At 37.3% G+C, this 19,112-nt stretch overlaps 1 protein-coding gene across 3 annotated transcripts in view; it reads left to right on the top strand.

Moving 5' to 3' along the window:
* LOC127644011 (kelch-like protein 5) overlaps positions 1-19,112 on the top strand; it is an 83,575-nt gene that overhangs the window by 15,873 nt on the left and 48,590 nt on the right. The window contains exon 1 of one of the 3 annotated variants that reach the window (XM_052127001.1): positions 8,466-9,111. The exons of the other annotated variants lie outside the window; for them this stretch is intronic. Coding sequence (XP_051982961.1) covers positions 8,555-9,111 — 557 coding nt within the window. The 5' untranslated portion in view covers positions 8,466-8,554. Of the gene's footprint in view, positions 1-8,465; positions 9,112-19,112 lie in introns of those variants that run through there. 3 annotated transcript variants of the gene reach the window in all.

The following is a 19,112-nucleotide window of genomic DNA, read 5'->3' on the forward strand; positions in this document are numbered from 1 at the left end:
TCATGTCAGTAAAATAAGAAAAAGTCTCCTAATTTATCATACTCTATATCTTTAAAAAAATTGGAAGTAAAAACTGGTTTTCTTTAATTTTGGGCATGCCACTGAAACAGAACATGTTTATCGGGGTCATGAACTGGTCTTTTTTTATAGATTTATTTTCTTCCCTGAGGTCCACTGATAATGTTAGTAAATTCTTTTTGAATTAAGTAAAAAATTTGTAATATATGATCATTTGGCACCCTGCCTCTTTCCCTCTAAAACTTCAAAATAAATGCCCACTGTTCTGATTGGCTAACATCGTTCAGCCCTTCGAACAGAGCCATTTTGGAATCTCAATAGGAAGCAACAGAACAAGCACAAAAACATTCTAAAACTAAATATCAGGGTTTACACATTACTCACTTGTAGGTCTACATTATAGGTCTGCACGGGGCTTAAAATGAAACCCGAACCTGACCTGTACCCGAGACCGTGTATCCCAATCCTACCTGGCCCAACCAGATTATAAGCCTGAACCCAACATTGCTCACTAGCTTTATAATTACTTCTCCAAGTAGTACTGATGTAATGGGCTGTATTTTATGTAAGCATATAGGCAACATTAGTAGCAGTATTGAAACAGTAAACATGCACAGTTTTAACAAGGCATGGCAGCCCTCAATACATGAGAGGAAAAAAAAGCTTTGAATTACTGTTTATATGCTGAAATTTGCTTGGTGCAGAACAATCTGGAATAATATGAAACAATGCAACAGTCCCCCCTGTGCAGCCTGAACTTGTTCTGAACCTTGAATCTTTGTGACACCTGCACTAAAAAAAATCTAGACACAGTGCAAATAATGAAACAGCGTAGTGGTTTTTAACTTGATGCAGTGTTTAAAAAGTGTCTGTCCTGCACGAGATGCTGAACAAACAGCATCCAGCATGTGTTTACAAAGGAAAACAATGGGAAAACAGAACAGACGTACGCAAAAACACGTTTGGTGTGAACGGCTCCTAACTCGTCGATTCGTGCATGTCTGTGAGACAGAGTGTGTGCGCGAAACAAGTTTGGTATTATTTCATTAATTACAAACCCGACCCAAACCCGAAATCCTATTAGAAAAAGTGACCCAAACCTGGCCTGAAACCAGTCGGGTTCTCGGGTCCCATCGGGCCCGGGTCGGGTTGCAGAACTCTAATGCACATCCAAAATTGCATCCAAATATATTAAACTGTTCATCTCAAGCACAACAGTTAACACTCTCACCCTGTCGACACTGGACAGGAGGGTCGCGTCACATCAAAACAGTGGAAGCATCAGTTCTGGCACATTTTTGCACGACTCGTTGCATCAACAGTAAAAAGTTGTCCCATTCCATTTTGTGCTGCAGGCGATGGTGCTACTACTGCAACAACACAAATAAATGGCAATGTGCCCGGTGCAGACAGCCTCAAGCTGTTGCATCAATGAATGCACCGGGTGTAAACAGAGAGTCGGCACGTTAGTCATGGTGACATATGAAATATTCATGAATGAAATGTTTGCTCAAGATTTTTGCGAGTGTCCAAGTGTTTTTAACTGCCCCATCCTTCAATAACGGTTCCTTTTCAAAGATTGAATCATACCAACAACTAAAAATATTGCTGATGGGTGAAACAGCAGGTTAGCAGCTCAATGACAGAGAGCTTCTCCTCTTCAGAGTTGTAACTTGACACTGCATCTTTTGACAAGTTGTCAAAGACATCTGTTTGTGCATGCTTATGTAGAAAAACATTTAAATCCAGACAGGCACATGAAGGTGTCCTGTATAAGTCCACTTTGGATGAATCTCCCATGACAGGCCCATTTGATGAATTGTGATGTCACAAGTTCCACAAATTCCAAACAAGCCATTTTTCCAGCTTGGTTTAAATAAGAGCTCTTTTTCTATTAAGGAAGAAGTTTTAAGTTCTGAAATTTACAGTATGTTTTTATAGTACAATTGCCTCTTATATGTCAAAAGATCAAGGAAAATTGTATTCCTCATGTCATGAGCCATTTAAAAACACCTTCGCTTAAAGGGTTAAATATATTGACTTGCTTGAAATTATTTGTGTTTAGCAGTATTCTCTTCAAACTGTTGTTTCGTCATTACAGTAGTTGACTTGAAATTGAAACTCACTGTAGAAGTAGGCAGCTCACACTAATGGCGGCAATAGTGACCCTTGCAGCAAAGTTGAAAATGTGGCGTTGAATTGCCGTCTGAAACTTCAGAATGTAGCAACGCACAAAATCAAGCTTGGGTAGAGTATAAGTTTTGGACTATTGCTATCCAGGACATGTTGGATCCAGGAATATCACTCAAATAGAGTGTTTTTGTGTATGTTTACTGCCAACATCTCACCTGTGGATGTTGCATACTTGCATGTTTTTCCTCACTACGGTAATCCATCTTTTTACACTGCCTATTTTAAGAAATGCTGAGTCATGCAACAGTTTAATTAGTCTGTGCAGCACCTCCTCCATAGGCCTGTTTGTGTGATATATTTGCTGGGCAGTTTTGATTTACATGCAAGCAAGATGAATGATGAAATTAACATTGGAGAGGGGAAAAGAGGAGAGAAGGATTGGATTAACCTTGAAAAAGTGAGTATGGTCCATAAAGAATAAATTGCTTAATCATCCTTCTCATCATTCCATGACGCTACGTGCAGTTGCACTACCCATAAATCTTTGTGTCTGTATGGGTCTGTGTGTGCGTATATATGACAGAACATATATAGAGGTTAGAACTCCTGTCAGACTTGCTTTCTCCTGATCTGAATCAGTGTGAAATAAAGCTTTGACCATCACAGGGTCACCACGGGCTACTGCAGCACTTTATCCGAAGCTAATTTGACCACTGACCTGAGAACTGTTTCTCTCACTGCTGTCAAGGAACTGAGCACTCTGGGACCACTCCTTGTATTAGATTCTATCCACTTACACAATTGGCATATATTCCTTTTAAAGGAATAGTTCACCCAAACATGACAATTATGTCTCATGTCCTTGTGAAAAAACATGAAAATCTTTCCCTCTCGTGTAGCTCTCAAATTTAAATTGCTCTCAAACATGACACGTCACGATCAGTTACATGTAGGGCTGGGCGATTTGGCTACAAAAATTATGTCTAGATATTTTTTTAGGTTATTGATGCTATTCGATATATATCACGATAAATATGTACTTGCTCAGATATGGCATTTAAAGGGATAGTTCACCCAAAAATTACAATTATCTCATTATTTACTCACCCTCATGCCATCCCAGATGTGTATGACTTTCTTTCTTCTGCAGGACACAAACAAAGATTTTTAGAAGAATATCTCATCTCTGTTGATCCTTTCAATGCAAGTGAATGGTGGCCAGAAATCTGAAGGTCCAAAAAGCAGATAAAAGCAGCATAAAAGTAATCCATAAGACTCCATATCGTCAAAATCGATATGATAGATGTGGGTAAGAAACAGATCAATTTTTTATTTATTTTATACTATAAATCTCCACTTTATCTTTCACTTTCAGATGTGACTTTCAAAAGTGAAAGTAGAGATTTATATTTAAAAAAGGACTTACATTTTTTTAGTTTCTCACCCACAACTATCCAGAGGTGGACAGTAACGAAATACATTTACTTGAGTACTGTACTTAAGTACACTTTTTGAGTATCAGTATTATTTTTCTGGAAACTTGTGACTTTAACTTCACTACAATTGAAAGAAAAATATCGTTTCTACATTTCTACATTTATCTACATTTCTATCAAGGTCCTCGAGTAGAAAGTCGTTACTATGTAGCAGCTTTGAAAATCAGTGGATGATTTCTCTAAAATGTGATTTATTTTTTTGTTGCAGGTGACAGACAGCCTATCAATAATCACTTTTTAGGGTCACTTGTCGTGATGTTCAATGATTTCCCAGCATTTTTTGAACACTGATCAGTTGGCAAAATTCCTCTGCGCCATACTTAGAAAATATGTTCCAGTTTTCTGAAAATGTTAAAGATTTGTTTTGTTTTAAATATTTACTTTGTTTGCCTAAAACGAACCATATCATAGCCTTCAAAAACCCGCTGTCCAACCTGCGGAAGCATGTTGAGGTATGTAAACTTTTAATTTCTTGTGAAAGCTTGAAATTATCTGTGCTTTAGAGCTAAAGTTTCAGTATGAAATGTGGTTGGTCAGTCAAATGATTTTTTATGGATCTGCATGCCAAGTTGCCATAGCCTTGTGGATACATCGCTAACGCATAGGTAAGGTTCGACAATTACGTTAGTTAGCATGCAAAATTGTGAATATGTAAATGAGCTTAAAGAGTTAAATAAGTTAATAGCTTGTAATTTTTTAGTTTTATTTTTTGTTGTTGTTGTTTTTACCTTTCATAATTACTATAGTTATGTGTAGAGCTGCACGATTAAATCATAAAAAGATTGTGATCTCGATTCAAAAACACACACACTATCTCTTTCCTAAATTATAACGATTCGCTTGTCTATTAAATAAACCTTTGACAAAAATCATACCAGATCATTCAAATCTGCGTTGGTGTTGCCGCTGAGCCAGAGAGAGTAGTTATCATGTATAGGTATGAAACCGCTTCATAAACAGTCTTTTCTAGCCTTGAGCTCACAGCCAAAGTGTGTGTTCATGTCTGTATTTACAGAAAATTCCCTGTCCGCTTGATTCAAATGTGGATGAATGTATCCAGATTTGTGTGCACACATAGATGTGTGCACACTGCCAGAACTGTGTGAGAACAATACCATGCTGCTTTTGTGAGGGTGGGTAGGAGTGTTAAATAAAAACATTAAGATGATTATGGCTGCCTTTTTTGTCAACATTCTAAAAGCTCTTTATTCCACAGAAACTACAAGCTAGTCAGTGTATTCAGTAGGTTGCTTCAGAGGCATAAGATATTGTATTTCATACAACAATGCAAAAATAATAAAACAATGCCTTGACATAAAAAGGAAATTTACTTTTGATACTTAAGTACGTTTAAAACCAAGTACTTCTGTACTTTTACTTAAGTAAAAATCTGTCTTTACAACTTTAAAGTGTAATGGAGTAATATTTGACCAGTAGTATCTGTACTTTCACTCAAGTAATGGAGTTGAGTACTTTGTCTACCTCTGCACATCATATCGCTTCAACCACTGGAGTCTTATGGATTACAATTATGCTGCCTTTTTGTGCTTTTTGGTCACCATTCACTTGCATTGAAAGGACCACCATAGTTGAGATATTCTTCTTCATTTGTGTTCAGCAGAAGAAAGTCATACACATCTGGGATAGCATGAGGGTGAGTAAATGATGACAGATTTGTAATTTTTTGTAAAATATTTTTGTAATTTTGTGAAAATTTAAGTTGAAGTAAAATTGTATTATAATACAAAATAATACTGAATTACTATCAGGGACTAAATACAGTTCAAGGAACGAAAATGAAAACAGTTTTTTTTTTTTTACAGAATGTAACTAGAAAACTAGAAACAAATTGATTTTAAATTGTTCTGGAGTGAAAACTTAATTTTTAAATGCTGGTAACCAGTTATAACCAGTTTATATCATTCTGACAATATCTTCATGAAACCGAAGGCCAAAGGGTTTATCACACTATATATTTGGAACTACACCATTCCATGTTGCCTGAAAAAATGAAGCATGTGCTTTAATCCTGAAGGAAACAGCTGCATCACTTATTTCTTTGCCTAATTGCCCATTGGGGATGTCGCATTCTGTGAATGAAGACCTTTTTAACAACAATGTATAAATACCACTTACAGTATACATGCACGGCTAAACCAGATACAAGGAAAACATTATTTGAGGTAAAAAGTATTTTTTTTTGTTGTTTCCAAGTCTTCACTGAATTAATGTCAGATGTCATGCATTAATACAGATTTGATGCTGCAGGGTATTTACTGAGAAGCAGCTCTGTAATAAAAAATGATACTTAACTGTTAATTAAATGTATGCTTGTTATGATTTCTATGCTGAAAAATCTACCACACCGGAAATAATTTAATTGCTTTTTTTTCTTTTTAGCTTATTTTGTTGAGGCAAGTGGCTTATTTTGGGCATGTTTTTCAAGATCAGGTTGCTTGTTTCTCTTGCGTGGTCTGGCAACACTGCACTTTCTATTTTATATACCCCTTGGTGCATAGCAGTCATTTTTTAAAATGTTATTAACCGTTCTTTTATTTTGTTCTAACCAGTAACTATTTGGAAAGGATGCTGTGGAACTTTTGAACCGGAACAAAAAAATAATGTTTCTGCTCAGAACGAACAAAAACGAAAACATTTTGTTTTAATCTCTGATTACTATTATTCTGACATTGTTTTTTATGATAATACATTGTTTTGTCATATTTACTTTACCTTCACCTGAAGCATTTTTTTTCTTACTGAATCGTGAAGGAAAAAAAAATCTGTTAAATTTAAAAGGTTCCTTAAGCTTAGTTGCATTTCATGTTTACATCGTATATAAGAGTTTTGGATCATCTATGTAATTATGTAGCATATAAAAAAGCATGTGAATGTCTGTGTACGCCAGCCATCATCTAAGACCATATTTGACCCCGGGAAAAACCCTGATATGGACTACTTTTATAGTGCTTTGTGATCCTTTTGTAGCTGAAGGCTCCAGGTCACTATAGAGAATGTTTCCAATGTATATAAAATAGCAGCATGAATATTCTTCAGAGCATCTCCTTTTGTGTTCCACAGAAGCAAGACATATGGGTTAGAATGACATGAGGGTGATACAATAATGACAGAGGTTTCATTTTGGGGGAACAGTTGCTTTACACTGGAGGTCGTTCAGAGAAAGTGCTTATTTCGGGCAAAAGCTATATTTGTGAAGCATTATGTGTAAGATGCACTAAAATCTGCCTCCATTGCAGTATGTGGTTTTGAATTTGGTTGGCCCAATGAGAATGATTCAGCTCGGAACCAGTGATTTTCTGGGACAGAATTATAAAATGAAAGAATCGTGGTCCTTGCTCCACCAGTTTACTGATGTTTTTCTTGTTAGTGGCACTCTGGGCACGTGGGCCTGGCGGCGTTTATTTTATGTGCCCTGAAAGCCAACATCTGTGAATAATGTTACAAAAGCAGTCAGAAATGTCATGTTTCTGTTGTGGTTTTCGTGGCCTGAATTGAGCCCAAATTCCATGCAGATCCTGCTGTGATATAACATCTCTATTTCTTTCTGCCTCTCATACTTTCCCTTTCTCTCTCACTCTTTTTTACACACACACACACACACACACACACACACACACACACACACACACACACACACACACACAGACCAGATTGTCATGGATGGTTGGCGTCACATCCATTCTTGGACGGAGCATAAATTAAAGACAGGTTTATGGCCAGGGGAATACTTAAGCTATAGAACCAAAACTCCTCCCTTGCTTCCTCTTTTTACTTTCTCTCTTTCTCTTTTCAGTGTTGTGTGGGACCGTGTATAGAGGAGTAGTACAGTTGTTTATGGACTCTAAACTTTTTGTCCAAGACCCTTTCTCTTTGTTGCAGAGTCCCTTTTAAGATAAACTAAATAAGTCTTTATATAATATCACGCTTGACAGTGCAGTTTCTCTTTCTCATTGTTTTTCTCTTTCAGTCTCCTTCCATGGAAATGTACTGTACTGTGGTATTGAATAATGTGTGTGTAAGGAACAGGACTGGGTTGGTAAGGGATATTGAGCTTTATTGTGTGATATGGATTGTGCAGAGTGGTTGTCTGCTTTGTATTTCCATTGGCTAAGTGGAAGTTCAAGGAATCAAAGCTTTAAAAATGGGAAAGCAGATTAATTGTCATGAGATTTTTAAAATTCTGATTTGTGGAAAATAATGGTTATCTACATTTGAGGGTGGGGTTATGATTGTTAATGTCAAGCAATACTTGTCAACTGTATTGGTTTACCTCAAAAAAAAAAAAAAAAAAGTGTGGGTGGGTAGGTGGGTGGATTTATGTATGTTTAGCTGTTAATTTCCTCTGGAACTATTTTTATAAATAGATACATTACAGATTTTCTCTCCCCTTTAAGTCTCTATTATTACAGATGACATGGCATTGCTGTTTTTACACAGCATTGAGTCATTGATGAGGTATAACAGGAATAATCCATGGTCCGCACCATTATCATAATAGATTCAACAAAACATTTTTGGTACACACATCTTTTTCCAATTACCATGTTTTGTGTTGAGATACAACGTTGACATGTGACATTACAAAGCGTTTATTAAATTGCCACTTGGATGAAAGGTGTAAGCCTACATATTTCTCCAATTTTTTCTTTAATATCTCTTCTATCTTCTATTCATGCACGAATAGTGCCATTAGAGGTTTTACAGCACAGCTAGGTGTATGACTGAGAGAGCGAGAGAGAGAGAGAGAGAGAAAGAGAGAGGTCTATTCCTTGCTTTCACTCTACTCGGTGTCTCCGTGATCTTCGCCGTGTTCCGTTACCAAGACAATCACGGATTACGAGGCTCGTTGTTCCGTCCCCGCGTCTCCCGTTAAAGGAGTCTCGGGAATGTCGAACCCCAGGAAAGACTTTGACGTTAAACAGATATTGCGCATCCGATGGCGATGGTTCGGCCACCCCACATCTCCTCCTCCTCCCGGTAACCAACCTTCGGGAGATCTTTTCAGCAGCAGTCGGGGCACCGGGGGCTCCTCATCCTCCGGCGGGGATCAGCCCTCTCTCGGCGGCTGCAGTAGCTCCAATGCTGCCGCTGGTGCCAGCTCAAATAATGGCAACTCTTCCTCAAACATCAACAAAACCCGAAAGTTTGGGGATTCGGGTCCGAGCAGCGGGCACTCAGCGGTGGTGGTGGTGAGCGCCTCCGCGTGTCCTCGGTCAATGAGCCAGCAGGAGTGCCGGAGCCCTCCGCCGGTGCCTTGGGTCTTCCCTGCCCACTCGCGCTCCAGCGAGAGCCTGGATCCGCTCCAGCAACAGCAACAGCAGCAGCAGCAGCAGCAGCAGCAGGAGCAGCAGCAAGAGCAGTCCACGCGTGTATCAGACGCTCCTGGCCCTGGAGACGATGAGAACAACAACCACAACGTGGAGTCTGACTCGAGCTCCTGCAGGTATGTGAAAGCATTCTGGTCTGGTAACAGTCGAGCACAGCAGGGCGCTTGTACTGAACTGATAGACTACCACTTCACACCAGATGCATATCGTCAGCGGTTCTCTGATGAAAACTATTACAGGAAGCTATATTGATTCAAAACGTAGCCTGTAATATTGAATGTGATATTTTCAAATAATTAATTGCTATGACAATAACAGATTCTAACTGTCATACACATTTAACACTTAAGGGGCCGTTCACACAGAACGCGTTTTTGTGAGTTTTTCAATGTAAACGCTAGACTAGACGGACGTCTTTGACCGTTGCGCCGCGTCTCGCTGATGTCCCGTCTGGCGCAGGAGCGGCGCGTTTTTAGACGCCGTAAAAAAGTTTGACCGCATTGAGACTATTCTTTTTTTTTTTTTTTTTTTTTTTGAGGAGAACACATACCTTAATATTTTTTCCTTAACCCTTGCATCGAAATGCAATTTTTTGTTACATGGTTATTTAGTATAATTTTTTTTTAATAATAGTTTATATCATCTGTGCCTTGAATCGATTGTGCTGTTAAAGTTAATGTTGGAGATGGAAATGGATAATGGATTCACTGCACTTTTTGAAAGCATAATATAAAGGTTTTTGTACATTACTAATAACTTAAATTTTTCCATAGAAAAGTAGTTTTTCCTCTCAAATTATAATTTCTTTTAAAAAATACTGTATGTGTAACCCATGTAAATGTATACTTAAAGTGAAATTTAATTGAAAGTCAGTAATGCTAATCTGATTACAAGAATTTAAAATGTAAAGCATTACACTACTTTTTGAACTTAAAAAGTGATTAGATTTTTAGTAACTAATTATTTTGTAATGATTGTCTGATTACACCCAAAACTGGTTATACATTTTATTATGTCTCTTCCTTGTCTGCTCTGTATTACTGTTAGGAAACTTAAGGTGTGGCGTTACTTATGTGTAACAGAAATATTTAAATTCATGTTCTTTTGTTGCATCATAATGGCACATAAAGCCATTATCCGTCTCGCCTTTAATGTAGCAGTGCTTTGACGTGCAGTAGTGTGATTATGATGTAATGTCCGCTAGACACGTTAGTCTTCCGGTGATGTACAGTTGAAGTCAGAAGTTTACATACACTTAGGTTGAAATCATTAAAACTCCTTTTTTTTAACCAGTCCACAGATTTAATATTACCAAACTAGATTTTTGGCAAGTCATTTAGGACATCTACTTTGTGCATGAATCAAGTAATTTTTCCAACAATTGTTTACAGACAGATTGTTTCAATTTTAATTGACTATATCGCAGTTCCAGTGGGTCAGAAATGTACATTCACTAAGTTACCTGTGCCTGTAAGCAGCTTGGACAATTCCAGAAAATGATGTCAAGCCTTTTGACAATAAGCAAATTATCTTCTGATAGAAGGTGTACTGAATTGGAGGTGTACCTGTGGATATATTTTAAGGCCTACCTTCAAACTCAGTGCCTCTTTGCTTAACATCATGGGAAAATCAAAAGAAATAAGCCAAGACCTCATAAAACAAATTGTGGACCTCCACAAGTCTGGTTCATCTTTGGGAGCAATTTACATGTGAAAAGTGCAACTCAATCCCAGAACTACAGCAAAGGACCAGGTGAAGATGCTGGAGGGAACAGGTAGACAAGTATCTATATCCACAGTAAAATTAGTTCTATATCGACATAACCCGAAAGGCTGCTCAGCAAGGAATAATCCGCTGCTCCAAAACCACAATATAAGGCCAGACTACAGTTTCCAAGTGCACATGGGGACAAGATCTTACTTTTGGGAGAAATGTCCTCTGGTCTAGTGAAACAAAAATGTTTCTGTTTGGCCATAATGACCATCGTTATGTTTGGAGGAAAAAGGGTGAGGCTTGCAAGCCAAATAACACCATCCCAACCGTGTAGCATGGGGTGGCAACATGTTGTGGTGGTGCTTTGCTGCAGGAGGGACTGGTGCACTTCACAAAATAGATGGCATCATGAGGAAGGACATTTATGTGGATATATTGAAGCAACATTTCAAGACATCAGCCAGGATTTTAATATTCGGTCACAAATGGGTCTTCCAAATGGACAATGACCCCAAGCATACTTCCAAAGTTGTGTCAAAATGGCTTCAGGACAAAGAAGTCAAGGTATTGGAGTGGCCATCACAAAGCCCTGACCTCAATCCAATAGAAAATCTGTGGGCAGAACTGAAAAAGCGTGTTTGTAGGAATTGGCCAAAATTCCAGAAACGTATTGTGAGATGCAGATGGAAGGCTACCCAAAATATTTGACCATGTTAAACAATTTAAAGGCAATACTACCAAATACCAACAAAGTATATGTAAACTTCTGACCCACTTCGAATGTGATGAAAGAAATAAAAGCTGAAATAAGTAATTCTCTCTACTATTATTCTGAAATGTCATATTCTAAAGTAGTGATCCTAACTTACCTAAAACAGGGAAAGTTTTCTACAATTAAATGTCAGGAATTGTGAAAAACTGAGTTTAAATGTATTTGGCTAGCATGATGAAGAGATGGGAAGAGCTGTGAATTTTATATAAGAGAGTTATAAATATGAAAGAAAGAGAAAAGGATGAGAAAACAATCCTTGGTTCTGTGTGAGGTATTGAAATAATTTATGGGATTGCAGAAATGTTACTGCACATCAAGTCACCTTTGCTTAGGCTGTGCAATCGTAGCCTGTTAATTCGCCACGGGACAGAAAAGACAGTTTGTGTGCAAGTGTGTCTCTTAGATTTGACACCCATTATCGGGTTTTATGATTCATTCCTTTTCCTTCTTGATAAGGTGCATATTACAATATAGTCATAATTGCTGTCAGATTGGGTATGGATATTCCATTTACAATACATATATGTGTCTCCACAAAATAGACGTTAATCCAATCTACTGCACTATTCCCGCACTACATAGTCAACATTTTATTTTCGTCTGTGGGTTCCCAGACTGCCATGTACTGATGTAGTTCCATTTGGGAGGAGTAAAGTTTAAAAATGTGTCTTGAACAACCAGATGCATTTGCATTTGGCCATTGCAACTTGTATGTATCTGATAGCGATCAAGTGTATATACCCCTTGATTCAGTAAAAATAACTTGAATTTATTGCACTTTGTATGTGTGATTTGATTGTAATGTCGATGTCATATGTGTGGGTATGTTTTAGAGACACTAGGTGTGTGTTTGTGTGCTCATAAAAAAGAGACAAGGATGTGGGTCTTTCAGTGTGGTGTAGCTCTGAAAGGCACTTAGTCACTCGTCACCTTGGAGACTGCAGATTGAACCTAATGCTTCTGCTCACCCAGTGCAGAACAGTTCATACCAGGAAGAGATAACCACACAAAAGCACTCACAAGAATCAGATTCTGAAAACCATGAGAATCTTTACCTGTAATAAAAAAAGATGTTCTTTCTTTATACTCAGTTTCTGTCTTTCTCTACCTTGATATTTAGCACAAATAAAACATCTACACACACTCACATGCTCTGCATCGCTTAAATGGTCATTAGCGAGAATTGGTGTTGCCATACTGTCATAACATTCAAAACGCACATATACAACCCTGTGAATTTGACTGGGACCTCTTTGTTATTTCAAACACAAGTTTTAGTAGTAAAACCACAAATAGGTAGAGATCATTTGAGGATTCATGTATGACTCCATAAGCCTCCAGGCCCCCGGGCTGTTTATGACTTAGAAGAAAGAGAGAGGGAGTGATGGCGAGAGAGAGAGGGAGATGAAGAAAACAGTCTAGCTGACTTAAAACTGCAATTATGATCTTTAGATAATGGGGAAACGCATTTGATAGCTGTTCAGCATATAAAGTAGGACTCTCTCTCTCTCTGACACTTCTCTGTGCCTCTAGCTCAGGCGTCTACTTATATGCTTACACACACACTAAAGAGTGTGGAGGAATCCTCTATTTTGTGGTTATTCTGCATTTTTATGTCTGAAATGAGAAGAGATTGGGTTTTATTTTGGTCTTTAATTTATAGTGCACATACAGTATGTTTTAGATTTTTTTTGTATGCACATTCAAAACAAACAAAAATATTTTGGTTAAATCATGGACCAATTTTTATTTAATTTTTTTATTTTTGGGTGTGTGTTTTCACTGCATGGTGCACTTGGCTGTGTTTTCAACTTTCAGACTGAAAATACATTTCAGAACACTAAAACAAATTGGATAAAAGAAAAAAATCATGACAATTATTCATCAGAAGTTTTTTATTCTTATGGGGCCTTGACCTCTTAGGAGGCCTTAACTCTTGGGGTCCGGGCTCAACTTGAACACAGGAAACAATGCTATGCATCAAACTTTCTTGTCTAGAAAGCTAAAAAAAACAACAAATAAAACAAGCTACTGGGCTTTTTTGGACAATAGGACCTAAAAACCAATTATCTGAGGGCAAAATTAGACAACATCAGGATTTAAGAAGACTTACAAAGGCTATTTTTATTTCCAGAATGCACTTTCAGACAGGTTAGAACTGGTTCCTTATATATGTGTTATGATTGGATTAGCTTGTTGGGATTTTAATTTATATTCTTTGTCTTTAATTTTCCTCATGACACTCTCATGACATTTTCTCCTCATCTTCCCCTTTTCCTCTTCTTTCACCACTTTTCTTTCTTCTTTTCTTTTTTCTGCTGCATTCTAATGTTTCCTTTGCACGATGCCGCTCTTCCTCTGTATACATTTGTCAATATATGTGTGCAGTTATGTAAATCCATAAGACTCAGAGTCTTGTAAGATGCTGTTTGATATAAGTGTGTGCGTTTCCATAATTAATGTTCACCAGACTTTCCTAAAATGCTAAATCCTTCTCTTTCCCTCTCAATTTGATATATTCACTCCTTCTGATATGGCTTAAACCTGATCTAGGCCTCAGAACCAGAATGGGTCTTAATCCCAGCTCAAATCTATTCTGAAATGACAGCAGATTTCAGAGGAGCACAATAAAGCATGGAAGCCACCTCTCTTCCCTTTAACCTCAACTCAAGCGATGAGACATGAATATGCATAATTTAACTTTTCATATTCAAGGCCTGAATGTTTTTGACAGGAGGGAGCGGAGTACTTATAAAATGATGGAGAGAAAGACAAAGAATAAAATTGCATTTTTTGACCACATTCATATGTGGTTTTTGTGATCCAATCACAAAACATTTTAGACCCCGTTTAGACCTGTATTTAGGGGTGACCACATGTGAATGGATCACCCAAAACATATCTCAATACCAGGTGTAAACGGGGTCTGAGAGAACTGCGATTATTTAGCACTTCAAATCCTAATTGCATCCAAACGAGAAATGCCAATCATGAAACTGTATCATGAATGTTTAGTCTCTTTTTCCAGCGCAGTATTGCAATCTATTGCAAATAATGCAGAGATTGGTTGTATTTGTATAAATGGTATTCCTGGAGGGACTGAAATACAGTTCTGTTCACACACAGTTCAGTTAAAAATGAGAATGACAACAACATTTTTAAACCGAACAGACTCTTTAAAGTTTTCAGGACCCACAGTTGTATTTTGAGAGTGAGTTTGGTTGGTCTGAGCTGTTCTTTCAGCACTATTTTTCAATGTTCTACAAGTCAACATTTTTTTCATATATTTACTTTTTATTTGGAGTTGGGGCATTTAATGCATTCATTTCTGTGGTTAATAGTTGACTGTTTAGCGTGGATACGCAATTAATGCAGTATCCGTTTTTTTCACTTCCTAAAACTTCACTAATGTTTTTCCAAACATCCTGTGGCTAAAATTTGCATATATAAATTTCCAGGAGGTACGTGCTTGATACGACTGCACATCCCAGCACAGAAACTGATTGTGTGGAGCAGTGCAAGCTTAAAATGTAGCCTGTTACGCTAGACGCATGTCCCGGCAGCTAGAGAAAATAGTTTTGAGATTTTAACCTTCAGCAAATTAAACTTTAGTATTCAATTAGTTTTATATCTGTATGTACTGTATATTGTTTTATAATGCATTGACAATGTACACCAATAAACCTGCCAACTGAGCTTGAAATAAATAGAATTTGCCCACTGAAGTCCACTGAAAAATGGCAGAAGATTTTGCCCAACTTTTAATTACATTGTGTCCACTGATTTTATGGCATATATACATATACTTGTATCAAAGATTTATATCTGTAAAACTGTCTAACTCTATTCACAAAAATAAAAATAAATATATAAATATATATATATATATATATATATTCTTTTTACATATTTAACATAATTAAAATAAATTACGACAATTTCTTGCAAGTTCTTTAAGACAAAGTATAAAGCAAATATATTTATGATTATATTTTAATGTTTGTTTTAATGTTCCATGATTAATTGTGCATTATCCCAGAAAACTGTGTAATTAATTAGTTTAAAACTAAATTGTGATTCACAGCTGTACTTTTTATATTTACTTAATCATATACACTGTGGTTATAGCCGTTATTCACGGCTATGGCGAGAAGAGAAAAATGGATTGAACTGGCAGTTATTTGAGAGTCATACTGTACCAGTTAATAAAGATATCAATCCCAAACATTGACTGAGTGAACAGGATGACAGAAAATAAGGAGGATATTCTGAGAAAAGGAAACCGAAGGAGTAAGAAAAAGAGTGCAAATATGAAGGGACGAGTCCCCACTGGGGATGTTCAGGAGCTGGCAGGTGTTTATCTGACTTTTGGAGATAACTTGCTGCCTCTCTTCTATGTGTCTGTGTGTGTAGGTGTGTGTGTGTGATATTTACTTAGGCAGGTCATGTTTGGAGGATTGTGAATTTGCTTGAGTGTATGTATGTGCGTGTTTTATGTGGACTCTACTCTCTGTTTTCATATGAGACTAAATAAATTTGGCACTGAAAAAAGCCAGAGGATGGAAACCTGCTACCTTTAACTTAACACTAAAGCACTAAACAGAGGAATCTCCATAGTTTTTCTCAGTATCTGTACTACTACTTCCTCCTGTCTTCCTCTAGCACTGTAAAAATTCTTGCAATATTGAAATAGTTCACCCAAAAATGTAAGTTCTGTCATTATTTATACACCCTATGTCGTTCCATACCTGCTGGGGTGTAGCAACACCTGAAATTCCTTGGAAAATTAAGCATTATAAGACTTTTAGGTTGGTATGCGAATAAATTGTAGTTGCCTGCATAAAGCAATGGCTGTAAGACTTTTTTTATAAGATTTTTCAAGACACTTTTCACATTTAAGGGATTGATCACCCATAGATAGTTTTCTCCATCATTTACTCACCCTAATGCATTCTAGATGTGTATAACTTTGTTTCTTCTGCTGAACACAAACGGAGATGTTTAGAATAATATCTCGGCTCTGTAGGTCCATACAATGCAAGTGAATGGATTCCAGAACTTTGAAGGTCCAAAAAGCATATAAAGGCAGCATAAAGTAAAAAAAGGGCTTAAATATTGATCTGTTTCTCACCCACAACGATCATATCGCTTCTGAAGATATAGATTTAACCACTTATGGATTACTTTTGTGCTGCCTTAATATGCCTTTTGGACCTTCAGAACTTTGGGACCCTTTCACTTGCATTACGGGGACCCACACAGCTGAGATATTCTTTTAAAAATCTTTGTTTGTGTTCAGCAGAATAATGAAAGTCTGTGATGGCATGAGGGTGAGTAAATTATATAGAATTTTCATTTTGGGGTGAACTATCCCTTTGAAGCAATTTTTCTCTCTCTGTCTTGCTAACTCAGATTTCAGTCTTCAGCTTATATGCTATCTATCTCACACTTTTCTGCAGGGTAGTAGAAAGACTTGTTCTCTACAGTACACTCATTTGACTACAAGTATTTAATTGCTTTTAAGTGTTTTTGAGCTGAGAGTTCAAATTAACTCACATTTACTCTCAACATCTCACCATCTGTCTTCTCTTCAAATGGTCTGGTTGAAAGTTCTGTGTGAAAGCTCCTGTAAATGTAACATCTGCCATTAAAGGTGAACTGTGCAATATCTGTGCCACTAGTAGCACCAAAGTGAATTGCAAAAATAATTATTTTTCCAAAGGTTTTCCAAACACTCCATCCACCTGCTGTTGTTCAGAAAAATAGATAGTCCCGCCCAAAACCCAAACCATTTGTTGAGCCAATGTTGCTGTGTTGGGCTGTTGAGGATACTTAAACAAATAGAGCAATATTTTGTTAGTGACACAGTGTTGACTTTTTTGGGGGTGAAATCAACCTACGAATGGTTTTCTAATAGTTGTCTCTTTAACATAAAAAAGTCACATTTCACTATTAATATGGGGCGGCTGTGGCTCAGGTGGTAGAGTGGTTTGGCCACTAATCGCAGGGTTGGCGGTTCGATTCCTGGCCCACATGTCTCCACATACCAAAGTGTCCTTGGGCAAGACACTGAACCCCAAGTTGCAATGGCTGGCTAGCACCTTGCATGGGAGCTCTGCCGTCATTGGACCCCAAGTTGCAATGGCTGGCTAGCGCCTTGCATGGCAGCTCTGCCATCATTGGTGTGTGAGTGTGTGTGAATGGGTGAATGAGACACAGTTTAAAGGTTAAAAAAGCACTATGTAAGTGCAGACCATTTTCAGACCATTTATTAACTAGCCATTCCTTTAGCAATGTGTTAACTTTAATACAGCTTGAATCGTTTCAGTTAAATTTTACTGTTTCATTCATCTTCATAACAACACCGTTTAAGTTAAATATTGCCTTCTCCAAAGGCTCACTTGCTGGCTATTGTGATTAACTACAGCAAGCATTATTTATTTTCATGGATCCTGGATGATTTAGAAGCTTGGCGACTGTGATTGTAGACAGAATTTCAACTACTGTATGTGTTCACAATAGAACCATTAAGAGAGGCAGAAAAAAGAGAAAGAAAAGATAAGTGTGAACATGGGAAATGGGGATTGGAAAGGCAGAAAAAAGAGAGTGAGAGAGAGAGACAGACAGGAATGACAGGAAGCGAGTGTTAAAGGGAGGGAGAGAAAGAGAGAGAGAGAGTGGAGAGGACAGCCATTTGGGAGCAGCCTAAATTGCTTTGTGTATTTCATGGCCAGCTTCATCATCAAAGCTAATTACTAACAGCTCTCTAAAGCCCTCTATATTTATCCATTAATTGATCGTGCATGTGTGTGTGTGTGTGTGTGTGTGTGTGTGTGTGTGTGTGTGTGTGTGGCCCTAATTTAGCTAGGAAAGCTTATGTCTTGGTTTGAAATTATTTCGATTTTTTGAGACTTTCTGTTCTTCACTATTGAACACAAGAATAGATTTCTAGAAGTGAAAATCCATTTCAATTCCTCCATAGACAAATTGATCTTTAACAATGATGTATAAACCTTTCAAGACATGCCTACCATGAGCTCTGAGATTGTTAATCTATGATACACTATTTGTTTCTATAGTGGTGATTTAAAGTAAAAAAAAAAAATTATGTTAAATAGCCAAATTCCCAGTGAACTATGACACTCATGATCCTGAAGAGAGATCCACCAATCAGAAAAGTTTCTGCTACCATGAAAATGGAATTTGCAGCAAATGAACTCTCCTATGAAGTATTGTGAGTGATATAATCGAAATGGTCTCTATAATACACTATCAAACTATAAATTTGTTAAAGGGATTGTTCACCCAAAAATGGAAAATGATCTCATCATTTACTCACCCTTATGCCATCCCAGATATGTATGACTTTTTTTTTTCTTCAGCAGAACACAAATTAAGATTTTTAGAAGAGTATTTCAGCTCTGTTGGTCCATACAATGCAAGTGAATGGGTGCTAACATTTTGAAGCTCCAAAAATCACATAGGTCAGCATAAAAGTAATCCATAAAACTCCAGTGGTTAAATCAATGTCTTTAGAAGCTATTTGATTGGTGTTGGTGAGAAACCGATCAACAGAGAATGGCAAGGCTGGTTCGAACTAACAAAGTCTTCGGTAACTCAGATAACCTCTCA

This window comes from Xyrauchen texanus, chromosome 5 (assembly GCF_025860055.1).
Source record: "Xyrauchen texanus isolate HMW12.3.18 chromosome 5, RBS_HiC_50CHRs, whole genome shotgun sequence".
In the NCBI taxonomy this organism is placed as follows: domain Eukaryota; kingdom Metazoa; phylum Chordata; class Actinopteri; order Cypriniformes; family Catostomidae; genus Xyrauchen; species Xyrauchen texanus.